This window comes from Malaclemys terrapin, chromosome 24, assembly GCF_027887155.1.
Source record: "Malaclemys terrapin pileata isolate rMalTer1 chromosome 24, rMalTer1.hap1, whole genome shotgun sequence".
Classification (NCBI taxonomy): domain Eukaryota; kingdom Metazoa; phylum Chordata; order Testudines; family Emydidae; genus Malaclemys; species Malaclemys terrapin.
Window position 1 is genome coordinate 17762062 of NC_071528.1, and position 23816 is coordinate 17785877.

Consider the following 23816-nt stretch of genomic DNA (forward strand, 5'->3'; position numbering starts at 1 on the left):
GTTTCATTCACAGAGGTGGTTGAATTAGGAATGAGTTTTGTAAGCACCAAACTTTTGAATTTGGTTCAAATTTGCAGTTTGAGTTTTGACTTCACAATAGTTCTCTAAAGTAATATAAGTTTGTTACATCTGATTCCTTATAAGAGTGAGCTATCACTATATCCTGAGTCAGTGCACATTACTGTCCTGTGACTCTCCAGGTATCTTCTTGGTTTTCACTAGTCAGTTAAATTAGTTATTTCAGTATTGAGTTGAGAACTTTCTGTACAACAAAGGGCAAAGAGCAGACAGAACTCACATTGCCAGGATTTCATCTGCTTAGCAGCTGTTGATTACCATGGTGTAATATAGATATTGAAATGGATTACCTGATGGACAATGATCATGGGGATGTGTTTAACAGTGCGAGACTTACAGCCATGTTAATACAGGGTCAGACTGTGACCCAGCCTTGTATAGCCATGCTAGGGAGTAAGTAGTAGTAAGACCTCTCTCTCACAAGTTTTCATACACCTCCTCTTCCCCCAGTTCTCCTGTATGATATTAGTGTTCCCACATCATGGCATGGACCCTGGTGTCTGGTGCTCCCTGGAAGCAAGTGGGCATGGAGAGAGGCAAAAGAGTGAGTAAATACTTGGCTTTGCCCTTCCCAACACATGCACCAGTGCAGGAAGGGAAGTAAGTTTGACTACATAAGAGCTGCAATAAGGTGCTGCATCCAAGCTTCTCCAGAATAGTCCAGGAGTGCACAACCTCTTACACAGGAATTGAGTCTAAAAGCTCAATCTAGTCCATTCTGCCACCAATTCCATGGCTGCTCATGAGCACTGAGGAGACCAGGGTATTAATTTTTCCCCAACACATCTGATCTCTAATATATGGGTATCCCAGGTTTCCTATAGCTCTTCTGGTTTACATTGAGGTACCACTAAATCCCTGAATCAGAAGAACATTTTAGCATATGCTCCGGGGCTGGCAGGCTGCAGCTGCACCGCCCAGCCCAGCCTGCCGGAGCAGCTCTGGCCAGGCCAGAGACATCCTCTCTTGGCCCGCCCCAGCTAAGGTGGGAAGGGGAGAGTGTGGGGGCCCCAGGCTAGGGGTGGGGTCATGTGGGAGGTGGTCACAGGGGTTACTCCCTAGCTTCTCTCCCCCCCCCCCCCCCCCGAAAAAAAAAATTTCCCCACCAGTTTCTGTCACGGACCATCAGGGTAAACCTCTGGCAGGCTGAGACACTTTGTTTACTTAGATTTACCTCTATGCCTGCAGATGCTCAAGGTAAACAAACTGTCTCGGCCTGCCAGCAGCTTATCCTGATGGCCCGGGAACCAGTTTGCCGACCCCTGAATGATAGGGTCGGCTTATGAATGTGTCATAAAATATTTCCATTTTTACTTATCCATCGGGGGGGGGGGGGGGGGGGGGGCTTATAAATGAACCGTCTTATGATTGAGTATATACGGGATTCCTTTTTAACCTCCCAACATTTAAAACAGACCAAAGCAAGCAATCATTATTAATTTGAATAATTAGTTTAAAATCTTCATGGCAGTCTTGTTCAAACAAACTTGGTCCAATTTTTAACAACTGAGAAGCAGGTTTCATAATAGGAATGTTGATTATTCTCCTACTATTGTATTGAAATATCATAGTTCAACAATTCTCACTTTCTGGGGATGACTCCAAGGAACCATGAGGGCACACCATGGTGTACAAACCAATCTGTTTGAGTTTCCATAAGCCATCTTAAGGTATAGGATGACTCCAGCACCTGCTTTCTTCCTGGCAGGAAAAAAAAATCTTGTTAATCAAAACAGAAAACTCAGATTTTAAGAGCTATTTAAATGTTGCTCTGCTCAGCCTTGCAATACCTAACTGACTTAGGAGCCCAAGTCTCATTTTAAAAAGTGACACAGGCTTCGGGACTTGCACATTGTAACACTGAGCAGAACAGCACCCAAATAATTGTAAAAATCTAGACCTATATTCCTTACCTGGTTCTACAATGGGTCTGTATTAGAGCTGAATAGGTGTCGGTAATTCTGAGATATGCAGCTGCTTGCTGGGGAATTTAAATATATTTTAAAATATTTTCCCCTGTGCACTTCATATGGTAGCAAGAAATAGATGGTGTTGAGAGAGTCTGCTATTTGGTGGAGATAAGTCATTGAATATTAATTAGTAAATATAATTTAAAGTAGGATTAGTATGCTTCTTCTGTGTGTAAAAGACACCCACGTGGGCTTTGTGTAACTGGAGATTAAAAGCAAAAATGTCCATTCATCTTTTGTATGAAAGGTAAAAATTGAGGCACCTGACTGTTCTTGACTATGCTAAAAACAATGTATATGCAGTATAATATTAGCCAAAATGACAGTATAAGAGCTGCCTACTGAATCCAGATAAAGCATGCTTCTCACCTCAAACCAAGGTTTAAGTATGTGCAGAGTGAAAAAAATTGGTTTACTGCAGGTTTTGCTTCTTCAACCAAGAATGTGAGGAAAGGGGACTCTAATTCTTGGTATATGAATAAAATAAATTACTTTTTATGTGTTGTTAGAATGTCCAAAGTCTCACACGTAAACTTGCAAAAAATTAAGGTTCAGTTCTTCGTTTTATCCAAGAGATGCCCTGGATTTCCTACACAGGTCAGTCCTGGGGTGGTAGCAAAGATCATATTCTTTTAACAACATTAGATTTTACAAAAATTTTTTTTGCCTTTGCTCTTCCATTTTCTACCAGATCATGCTGCATTACATACTCCAATACTTATAATTGGAACTAAGAATGGTGTTTGAATGCCTTGGGTGTGTGTACAGATGCAAGGGAGTGGACATTTGTACAATAAGTGTGTGTGGGTGAAAACTAAACTAATCTAACAGTTTTCTAAATTTTGAAACTAAATCTTTCAAAGGATATTTATATGCCCTGTAAAAATAAATACTTGGAAATCCAGTAAGAGGCCCATTAAGATGGTTAGTGCTCAAATATACGACAGAGGTACCAAGTTTTAAGTGTTTCATGTACTTACGCATTGGCAAACAGTTTTGTATTTGTTATTTGACAAATATTTACTTAAGTTTTACATGAACAGGTTGAGACCCTTTTAAAAATATTAAGATTGGTTTAATTAAATTGATTTGGCAATTACATTTCTCAAGGCCAAGCAAAGAACATACAGATCTGTCCTTAGGTCCTGATCCAAAGCCCACTGAAGACAGGAATGTTTCACAAAATTATTTATTTTTAATTTTATTCATGGTTTTAATTGCATCCATCCAACTTTCTTAGCATAACTATAACAAGAATATAAAACCATTTACAACTCTTACTACTTAAATAATTAACTCCTCCTTCCCCCTCGCCCATTAAAAAAAAAATCAGCATTAAAATCACACGCCACCACAGTTCTGGTTAAACCTTTTCTATCACATCCCCTCCTCAAAAGGGGAAGAGCAGAGCAGCTTCATAGAATCTGGTAACAAGACACCAACAGGGCAGCAAGTTCCAGGGTCAAGGACCTCTCACTAAAAATGGCCAGTTAGCTGCCCCCTTTCTTTTAAACTAGGGAAACATCAACTTGAATGTTTCAGTAATTCTTAAGTGCCAAGGCACCACAAAAGTGGTCTCTCTCTCTCAGATAGTTGTTTGCAGGTGCAAATCATGTAGCAGCCATTGTATTCAGGCACAAATTATTTCTACAAATGAAAAGCCTTAGCTGGGCCCCAACCCCTAAGTGTCAAACAAATACTGATCTCAGAAAAAGATTGTTAAACTGCAGCATTTGAATTTACTATGAGAATTCGCACATCATAACACATTCATAATGTAAAACATCAAGGTACCTTACCTCAAATGCTGCAGTATTGTTAATCTACACATTCTGCCTCTTTCCAGCCATGTTTTAGCTTTCAGATCAGTGTTGACATGTCTCAGATGGGTAAGGCCTTACATCAGTTTCCTTGGTGAAATATTTGTTTAAGAATTCCAGGAAGTAGATTTCTGAATACTAATGGAAGTAAATTTGAATAAAAAGTAATTGTGCTGCTTGTTTTGTATCCCAGTAAACAAACCAGAATACAATAAGGTAATCTCAAAGTTATAAAGTCCAGTAGACAAAAGACATGGTATGTTTTATTATATCAACAAATAAAGACATGAAATACAAGCTTTGGAGGGGCCAAAGATAGATGGAGTACCTTATTCAGGTGCTGGTCTACATTAACCGAACATCCACCAATTAAATATTAACTCAAGTGACTTTGGGCTGAAGTTATTTCATGGTCAAGGCATTAATGAGGTTGATTATAACTGTTGACAATTGATTGTATAGCCTTTCTGAAAGAGACAATTAAAAGGTCTTTCTAACTAATATGGGAAAGCACACAATGCTTCTCACCTTCAAATGCTCCTGCTGAATCAGAATATTTAATTCAGGACACTGAGCAGCATGAGGACTCATGACATAAAGGAACATGATAATTAATTGAGGTTCAGCGAATCAGACTTCACTATTAGCAGGTTCTATTTTACTTGCAGGTGTTACAAAAGCTCACCATGAGTGCTAGAGAGAGAAGGTGGGTGAGGTATTATCTTTTATTGACTAACTTCTGTTGGAGAGAGAGACAAGCTTTCGAGCCACACACAGCTGTTCTTCAAGTCTGGGAAAGGTACTCCAAGTGTCATAGCTAAATGCAAGGTAGAACCGATTGTTTAGCATAAGTAGTTAGCACAAAAGTGCTTGAATGGTCTCTCGGAATGTGCTGTGTTATGTTAAACAATCTGTTCCACTTGGCATTTATGTGATACTTGAGGTATCTTTCCCAGAGCTCAAGAAGAGCTCTGTGTGGCTTGAAAACTTGTCCTTATCACCAAACCAGAAGTTGGTCCAATAAAAGATAGGACTTCTCCCACCTTGCTTCTCTAATATCCTGGGACTGACACAGCTACAACTACACCATTCACCGTGAGTGCTGACAGTTAAGTACAGCTGACATGGATACACAGCAGACATGTATCTAATTCAGCAGCCAGTGGAGTGGTCCCTCTGTATTAGAGTTAATTGGACATTTCCTCACAGCTTTCCACTAGCACCTTGTACTGCATCAGAAATGTGCAACTAACTTAGGCCATTGGTACAATGCCATATAAGCAGTTAGCATCCCTCTTTAGAAATCAACCTAGTGCATCTGAGAGATTCTAAAGTTTTACTCAAGGTGGCAACCTTGAATCAAGGGCCCCAGCTGCCTTGGTAACATGCTGCTGTCACTGCCCAACTTCCAGATGGCCTGGGAAACTCTATTTATTGCTTAAAGTTTTTGATCGTCACAAGATTTGGCTTGTTGTAGTTATGAACTTTTCCATGGTCTTCATTAGAAGGTGATGAACTGCTTTTTGGAAAGTTCTAACATCCCAAGGGTATGTGTGTGGGGTGTGGAAAAAGAAAAAGGTGGAGTTTATGTTATCAGGTTCAGAAGCAAGCTACTAACTGGCTACAGTCAAGAAGTGGGTTAAAAATAGTTTGCTAGCAACAATTTTGACTTATAAACAATTTCAAGTTAAAAAGACAACAGTTGTTACCTTCATGAGCAATGAGGCAGCTGTACAAGAAAGTAGACCATGCACATCACATGAACACACTTCAGAATTTGTCGTCATCTATTATGTACATTGCAGAATACAAGTGCATTTTACTTATATATCCAACATTTGTTAATTTTTGGTTACTAGAATCTGTATTTCACTAGCAGCTGTTATAAATTTTCAATGAAGTGACAATGGAGTATATTATTTTCATTGCATTGCATATGATATGTAAGTTATATCACAGTAAATTTAATTGATTAGGTTGTAAGCTTGCTAAGCTATCATACAGGCACCAATGGGATACTTAATGGTACGTCAAAAAACTGAAGGCACACAACTCCATTGCATAAAGTACAGTATCAACAATTTTGGAAATTAAAAATCATGTATGAAAGCAGCTGCAGCTGTTTGCTAGCAATATGACAGGGGATAAGCATGCTGGCCAGAGGGAAGTAGGAGCTGGAAGGAACTCCACAATAAATTCAGAACTGGTTTTGTAAAAAGTGCCCTAAGATGGGGATGCTGGAACCATTTTACCTGAGCCATTACTCACAATACACAATAAAACTAACAAGGAGTCTAGTGGCACCTTAAAGACTAACAATTTTTTTTTTGGGGGGGGGGGGGGGGGGGAGGGCATAAGCTTTTGTGGGTAAAAAAAACCTCACTTCTTCAGATGCAACTCCCTGATACTTGACAATAAAACTAATGAGTTAAGACTATGAAGTTTGGAAACACCAATATTGGCATTTATTGCATTCCTCTTGCCCTAGTTAAATTCATACATGTAGTTAGATAAGGAAGTTGGGGGAAGCTCTATGTGTGGTTATATAAAATAATCCAATTTATCACTGCTACTTTTTGTATACGCTTATGATGGTCCATCTCCTACACCAGTGACCAGTTTCCACACATTACTGCAGCAATTTTCTAAACCTATGCTTTGTACATTACTGGCCCTATGTCTACAATCCTACAGCTTATAGCTGAGACTTATGTTAAGAATTTGTATATCATAAAAATGATTTATTTTGCTACATATACATTTAACACTGAAATCACTTACACTCCAAGATTCACAGGTTCAATCCCCACATCGGTCTGTGAAATAATGTAACTTTTTAATTGTGTGGCAGTTTCAACAAAATTAAGTAATCACCACTTATGGCAGTTTCCCAAATAAATGCAAGAGTGGGTGCTAAAGTAGGGGAACACAGAATAAAAAATTGAATTGCAGTGTTGTTGTAGTCTTGTGGGTCCTCAAGATATGAGACAAGGTAGGTGAGATAGTATCTTTTATTAGACCAACATCTGTTGGTGGAAGGTACAAGCTTTCAAGCTACACAGTCCTGAAGAAGTGCTCTGAGTAACTTGAAAGTTTGTAACCTTCCACCAACAGATGTTGGTCCAATAAAATTGAAAGTAGTCAACTCGATTCTGCAGTAAAATGAGCCTCGTTGCTAAGCATCTTTATGCTAGATATTGTTGTCTCAGAAGATCAACACTGGGTATTTTTTCAACAGACTACTGGAAATTAAGAAAAAAGAGTTGAGACCAAACCAGAACTTACCAAGTTCTTGCCCCTTCTCTCTAATGGAAGAAATACCCTATTTTCTACTTAGGAAGCTATACATGGAAGATGAACAGAACTGGCAGAAACCAAAGAAAAAAGTTCTGCTCTTTTCATAAGAAATTTATTTATGCAATGTTCAGGGTCCTGTACAACAGAGTAAAAACAAATACCACATAATAAACATAACAGCTTTTAAAAATACAAACATGAAAACCAATGAGTGCATTTTAAGAAAGGCATTGTCACAGAGGGAGCAGCCAACAGTGGTCATCCTAAAAAACACTGAAAGAAAAATGTTTACAGGTTTTTTAAAAGTTGGTATGAATGAGTTTAGATTTTCCTTAGTGACGAAGTCACACTAAACCCCTGACCGACACTCTATTGGGAGTATATAATTCTTGCAGCAAGGACTGGAGAGAAACCAGCCTGCCAATCTACCTTATTCACTCACCCACCCTGATCATCTGAAAAAATTAGTCATGGAGAAGTCACCCTGCAGTAATCAGACTGCACACTACCCAACAGCATTCATTTGGATGAGTCTTTGCAATGCCTAGGAATGATCACAAATTTGTGTGTGCCTTGGTCAGTTCTTCCATATCCCCCTATAAACATCCTGTACAAATGAAGATCTTATTCCAAGCAGCTCTTTGCCAGTCTCTTCTTCAGTGTACCACCCAACTGTTTCAAGTCCTAGAGAACACCTTTAAACCATGGTGGCCTCTGGGCACTAGTATCAGCCAGAGAAAGTATGAGGAAAGAACACCCTAACAGCAAACAGAAGTTGTTAGTAACATCCCACTTAAAGGGAGGGACCAAATGTTTCTCAGCAGTAAGGGGACTAAAATAATCCATAGGATTCATAAATCTGAGGCTGAAAGCCTGATGCTGGCATAAGGCTTTGATGTTGCTAAACACTGAGTGCACTCAGGTGACCACATTTAGTGCACATCCAGGTGACAACATGTTAAAAAGGACCCTCACTCATTACTGAAAGATAGGGTATTGAAAGTCTGAGACCTTTGTTTGGGTGGGCCAATCTGAAAATATTCCAACCACCGTCAAAGATCAAGTCAACCACAAGATCTTGTGATGGTCATTAAATGAAGACAATTGAGATAATGTCTTTGAGTTTGTGCTCGAAAAGTAGGTTTGTTTCTGTGCAAGCCAAGCATCAATTGTTAGATTAACTGCTGGATTTTTAGTTGTTTTTAAAAACACCTAAAGCTTTGCAGCAAGTGCGTTAAATACGTTTGAGTAACTAATGAGTTCTTTGAAGTTTTACAAAACTTGATACACCAAAAATGGAGATTTGCCCTCCATCTATAAACAAAAGCGTGGTACAAATAGTAGCTGTTGAACATATGTGATGAATGAATACGCTATTGTTCTTTTGTTGCTTCTTCTGGCCATGTTGATATAAAACCATCTTTTTTCTAGAATACCAATTTAATTATGAAAGTGCTAGTGAAAGTGTCCAGCTACATGCTGAATTCCAAGATCTGTGAAAGTGCTACAAGTTGTATGTAGCATTGTCAGTGTTTAGCGGCACTTAGGGAAAGCATGTATCCAACTGTATACATTAATTCACTATATATATTTGCTATGTTAGAATGTCAGCCTTCATGTTGCTTAAAATTGATTTAACTTTTATGTCAAGTCTATATATCCTGATGTACAGTGGTGACAGCAAATCACAGTTAACTGCATGAAACTTCCTGAGTTTGAGCAAAAATATAATTGTTAATTAAGTACAATAGAATCATTGTAAAGAAAAATCATGATGCTGTAAGGTAGGTATATAAACAGGTACAACCACCTGCATAAACATGGGACATTCACATACAAAAATGTTAACTTACATTAAAAAGGACTAATGTACAAGCCATTAAGATCTAGAAAAATGAAAAGTGAAGATCACAACTCCATCCTTCAACCTCTGTTTGGAAATGAATACTCCCCTCCTCCCTCCCAAATCAAGCCTGATAACTCTGTAGCATGGGATGCCATGTAATTGTAGGCCGCATAGCGTATCAGACTGCCCACCATTTTACAGTCACAAATCAAAGGATAACATGGACTGCAACACCCAGCTACCACAGGGTATAAGGATGGAGGCTGAACATTCCTCATTCGCTGCTTTGAAACAGAAACTAAACATTTTAACATATTTAAACGTATGTTAGAGACTCGTTTGTCAACAGTGTTCCACCATCTCGCCCTTAAGCCACCCCCAACTGCTCATGACTACCTAGAATGTTTTTAAAATGCTTCTTTATCCTACCATCATAGCATTGCATGTCCATCCTATACCTCTGTATTAGCTGTATGCAAAAATACAAAGGATCTTTTTATTTTGCGTATGTAGCCATGATTAACTGAATTATTTTTACTCTAGAGAAGTCTATCATTCAGCACACTTGCCAAGTCCTCATACTATACAATCCTTACTTGATTCTTGTTCGAATATGCATATTACATGCAGATGGCTTAATGAACAAAATTAGCTCAGTTTAACATGTCAACACCGGACAAAGGGTAGCTGACAGCATAGAAAAAAAGCCATTTAAAAAAGTTACATGGTAAGTGTGCAAGAGAGTAAAGCTTTAGTTTCCGTTTGGTATTCAGTTTGAGCCAAAAGGCTGAGCTCATATTTGCCTGTAGGAGAATTAGTTACATTATTATAAAATATTTTAATATTTGACCTTTAACTCTAGTGACACTAGTGAAAGCTACTGCAAGAAAAGAGGTTGGAACATATTCACGCAGACTTCAAGGAAAGAGAGGTAGGGAGTAAAAACTCAATTTTAAAATGAGCTTTAATTTATTTTTCCCTTAAGTGCAGTTGTCAATGTAAACAAAACATGTTAACAATTCCAGTGAGTTGCAGGACATTGCTGATACGTTCATTCTCTTCAAATGTGCTCTTTTACCATTATGCCAGTTACCGGACAGAAAGAGCAGCTTCTAAATAGCTTACACTTGTTGGCTTCTTTTCAAATCCAGTTAATTAAAATCAGTTTTACAACCATTAACCTGAAAGCTGCATAAAAAGAGCTTAAAATTGCTTGGCTGTTAAGTTTGATATATTGGAATGTGTTGTGTCTGTGTGTATAAAGTGTACATACACAGAAGTATATTATCTTTAAGGGTCACCCCAATTTTCCTGTACCTCATCGTTTGCATTGCCATACATAGTTAAAACAATTCACTACCACTTTAAATCTTAAGCAATCATGGCATGGGAGCAAGAGAAATGTCAGCCAAAAAAAAAAAGCCAGTTTTCAGAAAGTGTCAATCTATGGAGTGTGCATTTTCATACGGGAGCAATGCAATACATTTTTGTTTTCACAAGTTAGAAATAACCACTAAGTCATGAAAGGTTTGTTTGAAGTCATTCTCAACTATGAAATTAAAAATTTATGCGGCCCATGATAGTGTTATTCAGTTATATCGTTACTTTTGAATAAGGTGGTCTATATATTTGAACCATGGTCTAGAACTATAGATAACAGATTAGAAACACAGATCATTTGCACAAGAGTATAGAATAAAATTATCTCAATTTAAAAGATGCCTAGATATTCGACAAATATATTATGGATGGTCCTCCCTAACATGGGGAAAATAAAGTTTTTTCCTCCAAAACTTCTCATATCAAGGATTTATTATATTTACAGCACACTTTGGTTCTCTAAAAAAATAGATATTTTCTTTCTTTCTGATGAGGCATTGTGTTTCATTTAATTTTTACTGGTGGATTGTCTAGAACGGTGGAACTGAACTAGTGACGGACAAAAATGATTTTGTCCTGTGATAGCCAAAAGGATAGATATGCAGAAAGCTTCTACCCACCATTTGAAAGCTATAAGTAACTGTTTAAAATAAGTGCATTTTTGTTGTTTTGAAGTGATTGTGCTCTATGTATCTATAGATATTTATATGCGTGTATCATGTACACATACCATTAGTTTATTAATGTTGGCATTTCAGTGTGAAGTCATTTAAACTTAATTTTTCTACTTTAGACACATTAGATATAAACCCCCGCCCAGAGAGTGAAGCTTGTCAGTAAAGGTGCTATTGGAGGTCACTTTTGATCTGTATCCCTTCCCTAAACAATGCATATGCCAAGCGGAAGGTGTGACAGAAAAATATTTAAAAAATTTCATCTCCAAAATTGAAGAGTCAGACAGTTATTAAAATAAACAATTTCTTAATCTTATTCTGATGGCCACAGTGTGACACAACATATTGAAAGTGTTAAATCCACACACAGAGGAAATCTCACTCAGAACAGGCACAGTCCAGTTCGATTGAGCAGATGCTCAGGTTAAGGCAGTGTCCCTCACAGAAGAACACATCGGAAAAAGCTGCTTTTCTTTTGCTGGTCTGGTGTGATTTTGACTCCCTGGTTGCTGCCTTGTGGGCTATTGCCTTCCTAAAGATGCAAAGAATTTAAAAGGTTATTTATATTTAACTAGAGTGATTGCAAGATTACTTTACTTTTGAGCTGGATTCAAAATGCTCTCTATAGCAGGTCAAAAAACAAACCCCCCAGCTCCCTTCCCCCCAAAATCAAAACAAAACAACAAAAAATGAATTCTGCTAAACCGGGCTCAACCAAACATGGACTGTGCATATTCTTTATGCACCTACTGGATTCAAATGCCTATTGAGGTGAAAGCATCCACGACTTTTATATTGGTCTCGTTAAAACATCTGAGTCATCAGCAAGACCCAAATACAGCAGTTATATCTGCACCCACTTCTATGTCACATGGTGGTCGTTATATATAAAAACCACAAACAAACCTATATAGGAATTTGTTTCAGTAAAAGTCACACAATGCTTCTTTGTTAAACTTGTTAATAAATAAGACCAAAATTCATGCAGTCTCATCTGTTGCGTGAAGGAAATTTTTAGAAATCCACCAGGTGAAACATGATTTGGTGATAAAAATCCCAGAAGCTAGTCCCATAACTAGAACTGGTTACATGATAATATTTTGGAGAACACTGGGTCCAGTACAGAACAACCTGATCGGCCTCCACCCATTTCTAATTTCTATGATTCAATCAGAACGTAAAGGTTTGTCTACACTTACCGGGGGATCAACGTGTGGCGATCGGTGCATCGGCAGTTGATTTAGTGGCTCGAGTGGAGACCCACTAAATCGACTGCAGATCACTCTCCTGTCGACTCCTGTACTCCACCTGAACGAGAAGCACAAGGGGAGTCGACGGGAGAGTGTCTCCCGTTGACATAGCATAGTGTGGACCCCACAGTAAGTAGATCTATGTATGCTGATTTCAGCTATGTTATTTACGTAGCTGAAGTTGCATAAATTTAGATCGATCTCCCCCCATAGTGTAGACAAGGCCTCTAAGTGAGGAATTTCCTTGATTAGTTTCTTTGTTATAGCTCCCATCACAATTTCAGTAAAGCAAAATAGGATTTATTAGCAACTTTAGAGAATCTCTATTTAAAAAACTATCTCAATTATGACTTTAGGCTATAGGAATTAGCCATCTGTTTGTATTCAAAAAGCACCCAGAGTTGATTGGAGGACTGACAAAAATTTCTGCCATCACCAATGTGCCTAAGTGGAATAGGCCTCAAAAAACAAATATTCTAGTCAATGTAATACTGTAGTGGGATTTAAAAAAAAAAAAAAAAAAAAAAACCACACACCCAACCAACAAAAAACACCTCCACCACAAGTGGCTTGGACTCAGTAACAGTTACTCACCAATTTCTTGTCCATTTTTGCTTTGATATCTCTCGCAAGAGTGAAAAATGCCTAAAGTAAGAGCATATTTAAAACTTGTGTTTTATTAGCTACCTATACATGTGGAAGTTCGTTTAATAAAAGCTGCTTTCATAACTCCAAAACCAAGAAGTACTGGTGAATGTCAACTTTTTAGCCAGGAATATTTTTGTGACCTACCATTTGGAAACCTTTAACGGTTAAAAAACGGACTCTTGATTTCAGAGAGGAAGTGTCTCTCTCCAGGACCACTGTTGATCCACAGAACTTTGGTTTGATGTGCAAGAGTCATTGAAAGTTACTACAAGCTGATTTAGTGCAGATTACTACATGAAAGGATATACCAGCTCAAGTCAATCCATCAGTAGCTGAAGAATCTGCAGCAGGATGCCAGACACCCCCAACCGTGGCACCTTTGGAGGGCACAGTGAGAGATTTCACACACATTCACACTGGCCCAGCACAGAGGGGTTCATACCAAAACCATTCCTCAGGATGGACAGAAGAAATGTTCTTAATAAGCAGAGAATCATAGTAAATACAGATAAGATTGTACAAAGTTATTTTAACTTAATTTACATAGTGGAACGTGCTCTTTGCAAAATACTTCCATGAGACAGTCTAAGTTAACTAAAAACCCATTGCCAATAACGGATAGGATTTAACAGCATGTAGTCAAAATAGATAGATGCTCCTATTGCTTTTATGTACAAATCATATAAAATAGTCTGTACTAGGAGAAAAAAAAAATCAATACTCACGTTCTCTATGTTAATATTCGCTTTTGCACTGGTCTCCATGAATTTAATTCCAAAACCAATAGCTAGCTGAAAAGGGAAAAAAAAAAAAAAAAAAAAAAAAAAAAAAAAAGAGGATATCAGAAAGAAGCCCTGAATAAGAATTCATTCTCACTGTGCAAGACCTGCCATGGTACTGAAAGGAGGACTTTGCAAAGTGGCAGCATTAAATTGAAATTCAGATACCACAGAATCTTTTAAAAGTTAAAAAAAATATTTCTCTTTACCCAAATTGTTTTTTTAGTATCCTAGTTATATTACACGGATTTAACTTGCAGTCTTGTTTAAAAATAAAATTAAAAGCATCATATTTAAGGTAAAAATATGCATATTTTTTCAAAGCTCTCATAACAATCCCGACAAGAAACCTTCACAAAGAGTATGGGCTAGATTTGATATTTTTGCATAAGAAACACAAATTAGAAGAACAACAACAAAACAGCAAGAATAGGTGATGATGAGAATGAAGTTTCTTACAAGTTATAAAACTAAGTGCCTGCAAGCTGTTCTGCTCTGGTGGCTCCCTGTACCTTTACGGACCTCTACTGTCATTTATGAGGAATTAGCAGGATTGTCTCTTCCAGCTTTAGGTGTCAATGTGCCCCATTCCACTGGCCTTCAGGGAAAAGCAGGACTTCCAAAGCATGTAAATTTTCCTCCTTTGCTCAAAAAGTTTGTCATTACACACCTAGAAACTCTTGTCCCAATGGTTGGGGAATAACACTTCATTATATAGGATTATCTCCTCCCTCTCATATCTGAAAATATGGAAGGGTGGAGGAGAATTTCAAAAAGGAAGAGAATTTGTGGTATGTTGTTACATTAGACAAATTAGAGGACTGGGCCAAAAGAAACCTGATGAGGTCAACAAGGACAAGTGCAGAGTACTGCACTTAGGACGGAAGAATCCCATTCACTGTTACAGACTAGGGACCGAGTGGCTAGGCAGCAGTTCTGCAAAAAAGGACTTAGGGGTTACTGTGGACGAGACGCTGGGTATGAGTCAACAGTGTGCCCTTGTTGCCAAGAAGGCTAACAGCATTTTGGGCTGTATAAGTAGGGGCATTGCCAGCAGATCGAGGGATGTGATCGTTCCCCTCTATTCGACATTGGTGAGGCCTCACCTGGAGTACTGTGTCCAGTTTTGGGCCCCACACTACAAGAAAGATGTGGAAAAATTGGAAAGAGTTCAGCGGAGGGCAACAAAAATGATTAGGGGGCTGGAGCACATGACTTATGAGGAGAGGCTGAGGGAACTGGGATTGTTTAGTCTGCAGAAGAGAAGAATGGAGGGCGATTTGATAGCTGCTTTCAACTACCTGAAAGGGGGTTCCAAAGAGGATGGATCTAGACTGTTCTCAGTGGTAGAAGATGACAGAACAAGGAGTAATGGTCTCAAGTTGCAGTGGGGGAGGTTTAAATTGGATATTAGGAAACACTTTTTCACTAGGAGGGTGGTGAACCACTGGAATGGGTTACCGAGGGAGGTGGTGTAATCTCCTTCCTTAGAGGTTTTTAAGGTCAGGCTTGACAAAGCCCTGGCTGGGATGATTTAGTTGGGATTAGGTCCTGCTTTGAGCAGGGGGTTGGACTAGATGACCTCCTGAGGTCCCTTCCAACCCTAATATTCTATTATTATAATTTAAAAATACATTAAGTGTCAAAAAGGTGTCTAGAGATTGGATAGGTGCATTTTTGTATTTAAAACTCTAATTAAAAATAAATTAATTTAAGCAATAAGACTTTTAGGATACACAGCCTAATACATTGGGAACATTTTAGAGAAAGGGTGACAACACTTGCTTTTGGAAAAAAAAAAAAAAAAAAGACTAATTCAGTCTACATGCAATACTGCACACGTTGATAGAATTATTCTATGCTCACACACATTTACTACCTGTACTCCTAAATGAAACACCAGCTGATGAGTTTCCTGAAGCATTCCAGAATTGTTAAAATTTTAACTCTTGCAATAAAGATCAATGATACACAATACAATGCTGTTCTCACTGTGAAAATTTGGGGGATATGTCTATGTCAAATTAATGAATTCAGTTTTGTGAATGTCATTTAGCATTGTAAACAGTAGATTAGAGTATCCATTTCACAGCAGAGGCTGGACAAAGAGTGGACAAACTGTTCGAAAACCTGACAGAGCAATCAAAGGCCATCAACATTGAACGACTCTTCCCTACTGGAACAATGGGTTTTCTACTAACAGGGCAACTGACTTTGGACCCTGGAATTTCCCCAGAGGAAACACATGGGCAACAAGAGGGACTGAGAATATGTGTAGACTGTAATTGCTGGGTGTAACTGCAGCTTGAGCAGACAAGCTGTGGCAGCACAAGCTTCAGTGCGGGCTAGCCCCGCAAGTAATTACCAGGATTTCAGGTGGGTTTCTATAGTCTGCACTGATGCTTGTATAGCCACAGTGTTCCTGTTTTGAGATCTGAGTTAGTGAGATTAAAGTTAGTTCAGGTATGTCTTTTTTTTCAACTGCAATCACACCCATTGATTGCAACGTAGACATACCCTTAAGCTTATTTTAAAAAGGGGTGCTTCTAAACAGGTGACTCCATTACACTGCCAGTTGCAAGATGACCAGGCCAAGAAGCCTGGACAGGCTGCCTGGTTTAAGGACTAATACCAAACCCAAAACTCACTGGGGCAGGGAGGTCAGACTAGGGCAGCAGTCCCCAACCTTTTTGGTGTGGCGGGCACCAGACGACGAGCCACCAAGGACCGAGAAGCATCAGCCGAAATGCTGCCGAGAAGCAGCAACGTCAAGAGGCGTCGCCGAAAAGCCGCCATTGGGGACCACTGGAATAGGGGGATTGCATTCAGGATTCTTGTTTTCCATAGATCTGTAACTCATGTGTAAGTGCTTGTGATTAAGAAACTCCTGTGCTAAGTCTATGTTCCTTGCTTTACTGCCATGTTCTCTCTGAAGGACTTAAGAAACCAGAGCTCCCACAGGGAGATGAACTCTGGGAGGAATATAAATAAACAACTGGGGACTGAGGAAGTCTGTAGCACCAGTTCCAGCATGGTGGCACGACTGTGGCTCTCACTGCCCAAGAAGGATGTCAGAGACTGTGCCTGAGAGACTCAGAGCTCAGAATTGGTCATTGTCCATACCAAAGGGGCTTAGAAGAACATGGGATTCAATCACAACAGACTAGTGTCTATCCAGAGAGCGGAACTGGGGCACTCACCTTCTCCCCTTGCTCTCTAGAAACTTGTCTTTTATCATTCACATCACATTTGTTTCCAAGAATCATCTTTTCGACATCTGGGGATGCGTGCTAAGATGAAAATGGGCACAAAGGTAAGATAAATTATTTGCAGAACATTTGTTGGCTTTGTGTTCATGACGTTTACTTTTAATATGTATTCTCTCTTACAAGAGACCATTATACTCTGCACTGAGTTCTGACAGCATGCCAGGAACATACAACATACCTCATACTCTTCTCTTCCACCCATCCCCCAAAAGCTACAGACTTTATTGTGAATTCACTGCCTTAGTTACACTATATTACAGGAAAAGTTAGTTTTTCATACCATAATATCCATTGCTGCCATTTCAGAACTGCAATGTTTATTAATATGTACACTCCCTCTCCACACACACACACACACAAAAGGGGAAATTGGCTTTTTAATTAGAAGCAGGTAAGATGTTAACTTTCAGTTCACCATTAGTCTTAGAGAAAGTTATCCAGACTATTGCTTCACATTCACCTGAAGTAATTATGATGCTTTCTGTATCTTGTCTTGTGTACCTATGTGGCGGGGTGTATCAACCCCACACTGGCAACGCAGGGGTTAACAAATCGCTTTTGGCCCAAGAGGCCATGTCACCTCACCCTTTTTAGGCATGCTCCCAGTGAAGGAAAAATATAAAGGAAGCAGCTCAGCTGACTAGGAAACTTTTCTTTATTATGACAATGGGAGTCAAGTGAAGAGAGGTAGAATGGTAATTGTAGGACAAAGTAATGTGATAACTGAGCTGTACAAGTTCTACAACATTTTTTACTTCACATCATGAAAAACACACATTTTAAGTCTATATCACAATCACTTCTCTCTATCCTTCACTGTTTTTTCTACGTCCATAAAGTTTAAAACTTCATAACTGCACATTGCAAGATTAACAAATGATTTCTGAATTCTGACTAAGTACTGAATTAACTCTAGAAGTGCTCAATAAATGCAGAATGCCATCAACAAGATGAACTAGGTGTTGTGCTGAAAGCATTGACCACTTTGATGCTGAACATTTTCCAGGGATTTACGGCTCCAACTAGGACAATGCCTCATGCCTGCAACATACTGGTGCCACTCAATGCCCAGAAAGTGCTCTGTTTAGAAATAATTAGAATGCTGTCAGGGTAGAATCAGTCAACTGTTGGATTTCTTAATTGCAGGAAAGACTCCCGTTCATCTAGTCTGCTCTTACATGCAGGCATACTGAATTACTACTGACTAATAAATTCCAGAAGATATTACCAATTTGGAGCTTCAGACGAACACCATCTCTCCAACCCACTCCACACAAAAAAAAAAAAAAATTATATATTTATTTTAACATACACAACTTAGTGACAAATTTCACAGTCCTGAACCATTTTGACTAACTATTTTTCTAAAGGTTGCATAGGGCCAGTATATTTAATATTAAAGATTCCTGTAAATAAAATGGGAAGTTACCTCTTCAATATTCCTGACCCAATTCCGAATGTTTTCAAAAGATTTCTCATTGGTTATGTCATATACCAACATGATGCCCTAAAGATTAAAAAAACAAAACAAAAACAAACAAAAAAAAGACATGGCAACTTAATTTCAACTAACAATTGTTTTTGTAAGGATTACAGACATGTCCAAGACAGAAAGAAAAATAAATTCTGAAAGGCTAGAATTAAAAAAAAAAAAAAAAAAAAAAAAAAAAAACCACACACCCTCCCCCCCGCCAAAAAACAAACACCACATCAACCTTTGATACGAAGCCACTTGCATAGAGAAGCAACTGCTGAAAGGAAACAAAAAAAAAAAAAAAAAAACAGCATTCTACTATGTAGCTTGAGTTAAATTTATTACATATCAGAGTACAAGAATCTTTGAGATGTTCTACAACCTATGTCCTAGCAAGCCACACATTATTTATTTGCCACCAAAATGCACATGCAAGTCACACTGGAAGTCTGACTTTGTGGGACTCCCACACCAGCGTAATTTGAACACAGAGATGGGAGCACTGGTCTTATCAAATACTTCACCAAGTGGAGTTCAAGTTCTGAAGCTCATTACAGTTATAAATGCTTATGCTTCATAGTAAAACTTGAATGGTTTCACTTTCTGCAAATTATAAATAGATTAAAAAAAATTTCAGCTACATCATGCCTACCATTGCTCCTCTGTAATATGCAGTTGTGATTGTTCTAAACCGTTCCTGCCCAGCTGTGTCCCTAAAATAATTAAGCAAATCCAATTAGTATATGCAAACTACTTGAACACATTCTGAAATTAAGGTCACTAGAGAGAATTTCATTAAAAACTTTACAGGAACATTCTTTAAACACACCAAATCTACAGCTTTATCTTCACAGATTCCAAGGCCAGAAGGAACCATTATGATCTAGTCTGACCTCCTGAATAATACAGGCCAGGGAACTTTCCCAAAATAATTCCTCGAGCACGTCTTTTGGAAAAATATCCAATCTTGATTTTAAAATTATCAGTGATGGAGACTCCACCACCACCCTTGGTAAATTGTTCCAATGGTTAATTACACTCTGCAAAAAAAAAAATGTATAGCTATTTCCAGTCTGAATTTGTCTAGCTTCAACTTCCAGCCATCGGATTGTGTTATACCTTTCTCTGCAATACTGAAGAGCCCATTATTAAACATTTGTTCCCCATGTAGATACTTTTAGACTATTATCTAGTCACCCCCTAACCTTCTTTTTGTTAAGCTAAATAGACCGATCACCTTGAGTCTATCACTAAAAAGGCAAGTTTTCTAATCTTTTAATCACTCTCACGGCTGGTGTCTGAACTCTCAATTTATCAACCTCCTTCTTGAATTGTTGGCACCAGAACTGAACACAGTATTCCAGCAGCAGTTGCACCAGTGCCAAAGAGAGATAAAATAACCTCTCTACTCCTACTTGAGATTCCAGGATTAATGGAATGATCTTGGATTGGAGGAAGGTCTCAAGTGGGGTTCCACAAGGATCTGCTTGGGGTCCGATGCTGTTTAACATCTTCATTAATGACCTGGATGTAGGTATAGAGAGCATACTCATCAAGTTTGCAGATGACAAAAAGCTAGAGGAAGTTGCCCATACTTCGGAGGATAGAGCAAAAATTTAGAGGGATCTTGATAAATTGGGGAACTGGGCTATAGACAATAAAATGAAATTCAAAAACAAATGCAAGGTGCTACACTTTGGGAAGAAAAATCATACACACAGATACAGAATGGGAGGAAACTGGCTTGACTGCAGCATGGCTGTGAAGGATTTGGGAGTTGTGATGGATCACAACCTCAACGTGAGTCAGCAATGCGACGCTATTGCAGAAAAAGCAAATACAATTTTAGGTTGCATTAACAGGCATAGCATGCAGTTCACAGGAGGTGATAGTACCGCTCTACTTGGCGTTGGTTAGGCCTCAGCTTGAGTACTGTATCCAATTTTGGTCACCAATGTATAGAAAGGAGGTAGAGAAACTGGAAAGCATCCAGAGGCGAGCAACAAAGATGATTAAAGGGATGGAATGCAAGCCACATGAGCAAAGACTGAAGGACCTGGGTATGTTTAGTTTGGAAGAGATTAAGGTGGGGGATCTGATAGCGGTCTTCAGATACTTGAAAGGCTGTCATAAAAGGATGGAAAAATTGTTCTCTTTTGTCACAGAGGGCAGGACAAGAGGCAATGGATTCAAACCACAGCACAGCAGATTTAGATTAAATTTCAAGAAAAAAAAACTTCCTAACTGTAAGAACAGTAAGACAATGGAACAAACTACTTCAGGAGGTTGTGGAAGCTTCTTCACTGGAGGTTTTCCAAAGAAGGCTGGATAGCCATCTGTCTTGGATGATTTAGATCCAACAAATCTTGCATCTTGGCAGGGGGTTGGACTAGATGACCCTGGCGGTCCCTTCCGATCTCTACGATTCCTCTGTATATGCATTCCAAGATCGCATTAGCTCTTTCGGCCACAGCATCACACAAGCTCCTAGTGTTCAGATGATTATCCACCACAACCCCCGAATCTTTTTCAGAGAGTCAATGCTTCCCTGGATAGAGTCTGGCCTACATTTTTTGTTCCTAGATATATATAGATATATATATATATTTACTTGTAGCTGTATTAAAATACATATTTGCTTGCATCCAGTTTACCAGGCATCTCTGAATCGTTATTTACCACTCCCCCAGTTTGTGTGTCACCTAAAATCTTTCAGTGTTTATGTTTTTCTTTGGGTCACTGATAAAAATGTTAAATAGCATGGGGCCAAGAACTGATCCATAAGAACAGCCATGCTAGGACAGATCAATGGTCCATCTAACCCAGTATCCTGTCTTGACAATGGCCAATGCCAGGTGCTTCCGAGAGAACGAACAGAACAGGTAATCATCAAGTGATCCGTCCTCTGTTGCCCATTCCCAGCTTCTGGCAAACAGAAGCTAGGGACACTTCAGCGCATGGTTTTGCACCTCTGCCCATCCTGGCTAATAGCCACTGATGCACCTATCCTCTATGAACTTATCTAATTCTTTTTCGAACCCTGTTAATCCTGGTCTTCACACCATTCTCTGGCAAACAGTTCCACAGGTTGACTGTGTAGTGTGAAGAAATACTTCCTTTTGTTTGTTTTAAACCTGCTGCCTATTAATTTCATTTGCTGACCCCTAGTTCTAGTGTTATCCATGCAAGACTCCACTGTTTCCAGTGGAAACATACTTGCTCAATGATTTCCCCATTTACAATTACGTTGTCAAGACCTATCACTTAGCCAGTTTTTAATCCATTTAATGGATGCCATGTTAAATTTCATATTGTTCTATTTTTTTAAAATCAAAATATCATGTGGTACTAAATCAAACACCTTTACAGAAGTGTATTATATCAACTTTATTACCTTTATCTACCAAATTTGTAATCTCATAGAAAAAAAAGATATCAAGTTAGTTTGACAGGATCTATTTTACATAAACCCCATCGTCAATAAACTCAGATACTATAATCTCCCAAAGAGCAGGATTAGAGCAAAAAATCCTATTGATAATATCACCAATCAGTATGCAAATTGTGAAGCAAAGAGAGATACTAGGCATGAGCTAAACATTTTATCTTAATTCATATAGCTTTAAAAGAAAATGCTTACCATATCTGCAGTTTAATTCTCTTGCCATCTAGCTCTATGGTTCTAATCTTGAAGTCAATACCTGGGGGAAAAAAACTACATTAATTAAGATTTCCAGTAAAGACCAAATTAACACTTTTTCCTCCTTTAGCTTTCCAAAACAAAGGCACCCATTCCATTTAGTTAATAGATTAGATGCAAAGTGAATTCTGAATGTCCATGGAGTTCTTAATAACATTTAGCTCATTCTGAACAAAGACATTCACAAAGCCTCTGTTGAAAGCTGACCTGTTGTAAGCCAGCAGGGAAATTGTAACATTGTTACACCAAATAAATAAAAACCCTTTAAGTTCAGTCACATCCAAAGCCTGACGTACTGTAGCTACAGCTGAATCAGAATGTACAGTTCAATAACTTCAGAAAAGCTGTATCAAGGTCAACAAAGCATTATGCCACACAGGGTCGCTGGAAGTATCATCTAATTACAATCTATTAGATTTCTCTTTTCTCAATTCTAATAGACTATTAGAGAATTTGTTTTAGCAGTGGGGTAGTCTCTTCTTACTAAGACAACATGTCAAAAACTGGCAAAGAAAAATTAACATTTTAAAACAGTCTTATTTTAGTATGACTAAAAAATAAGTCAGATTTCAGAGCAACACTGTTTATTTTTTAATTCCATATGTAATTCTACAGATGTAACATTACTCCCCCCCCCGTTTGTTAGTGTATGAAACCTCAACTGCTATGCAAAAAGTATAGAAGTACACTATCTAGCTAAGGACCTGTCTGCACACAAACTGGAACTGAAATAACTAAGGCACAGTCTACGTTAGAATAAATTTACTGGTACAGCTATACCAGCAAACCCTCCTACTGCAGACACAGCTTATATTGGCAGGAAAATGCTTTTAGTGGTGTAGCTTATACCAGTTCTCCATCCAAAATAAGCTATACTGGTAAAAGCACTTTTATCCTGGTATATATTCGCCTACGGTAGGGCTTTTTTGGTAATGTAAATGTTGCAAACAAACCGCATGTCCTTAACCAACACCAGCAAAAGTGCGTAGTGTAGTGTAGACCGGGTTGGAATTGGCAGTTATTTCGGTGCACATCAGCGTGGAGACTCTTACTGCGGACAGAGCGTGCCCTATTTAGATTTAATTTACAGTGGCAAACAACAATACACCGTAGTGCCAATACAAATCCTTCAGTTTCAGATCATTCCCCTCATCCCGCGTGCGGCCCCCTCCCGACGGCGAACGGCCCCGTGCCCCACCCCGCACTCGGCGGCTCGGGCCTACCGGCTATCTGTATCCGTAAGCGTGCACACGCCATGGACAGACACACGGAGCTGCCCTCGCCAGACCCGAACACGCAGCGCCCCTGCCCCCCGGCACCCCCTTATCCCGCAGCCACACGGGCCGCCCTGCCCCTAGCAACACACGCCCCCCGCGTCTCGCTCGCTCGCCCACTGCCGTCCCCGAAGGGCCCGAGGCGGCTGAGGGGGCAGCGCTCACCGATGGTGGAGATGAAGGTGGCATTGAACGCATCCTCGGAGAAGCGGAAGAGCGCACAGGTCTTGCCCACACCCGAGTCCCCGATCAGCAGCAGCTTGAAGAGATAATCGTAGGTCTTCGCCATGTTCCACCGGGCTGGGCCCCGCCCCTCAGGAAGCATCCGCCTCTCGCGCAGCCTCACAGGATGAGACG

The 23816-nt window shown here is 39.2% G+C and overlaps 1 protein-coding gene across 1 annotated transcript; it reads right to left on the bottom strand.

The window, feature by feature from the left end:
• Positions 1-9957: 9957 nt before the first annotated feature.
• RAB8A (RAB8A, member RAS oncogene family) lies at positions 9958-23784 on the bottom strand. Its single transcript, XM_054013420.1, has 8 exons — positions 23625-23784; positions 22126-22186; positions 19138-19198; positions 18441-18518; positions 16943-17032; positions 13689-13754; positions 12910-12960; positions 9958-11597 (listed from the first exon to the last, which is right to left on the bottom strand). Exons 1-8 carry the CDS (start codon positions 23782-23784, stop codon positions 11505-11507), a joined length of 660 nt encoding a protein of 219 aa, XP_053869395.1. The 3' UTR covers positions 9958-11504.
• Between the last annotated feature and the right edge of the window lie 32 nt (positions 23785-23816).

Excerpts from the sequence above, each read along its gene's own strand:
- RAB8A (XM_054013420.1), bottom strand. The coding sequence starts at position 23,784 with ATGCTTCCTGAGGGGCGGGGCCCAGCCCGGTGGAACATGGCGAAGACC. Across the intron at positions 17,033-18,440 it reads GGGTCAGGAATATTGAAGAG|CACGCATCCCCAGATGTCGA; the intron begins GTAACTTCCCAT and ends TTTTCATCTTAG. Across the intron at positions 12,961-13,688 it reads CGAATATTAACATAGAGAAC|GCATTTTTCACTCTTGCGAG; the intron begins GTGAGTATTGAT and ends CTCTTACTTTAG.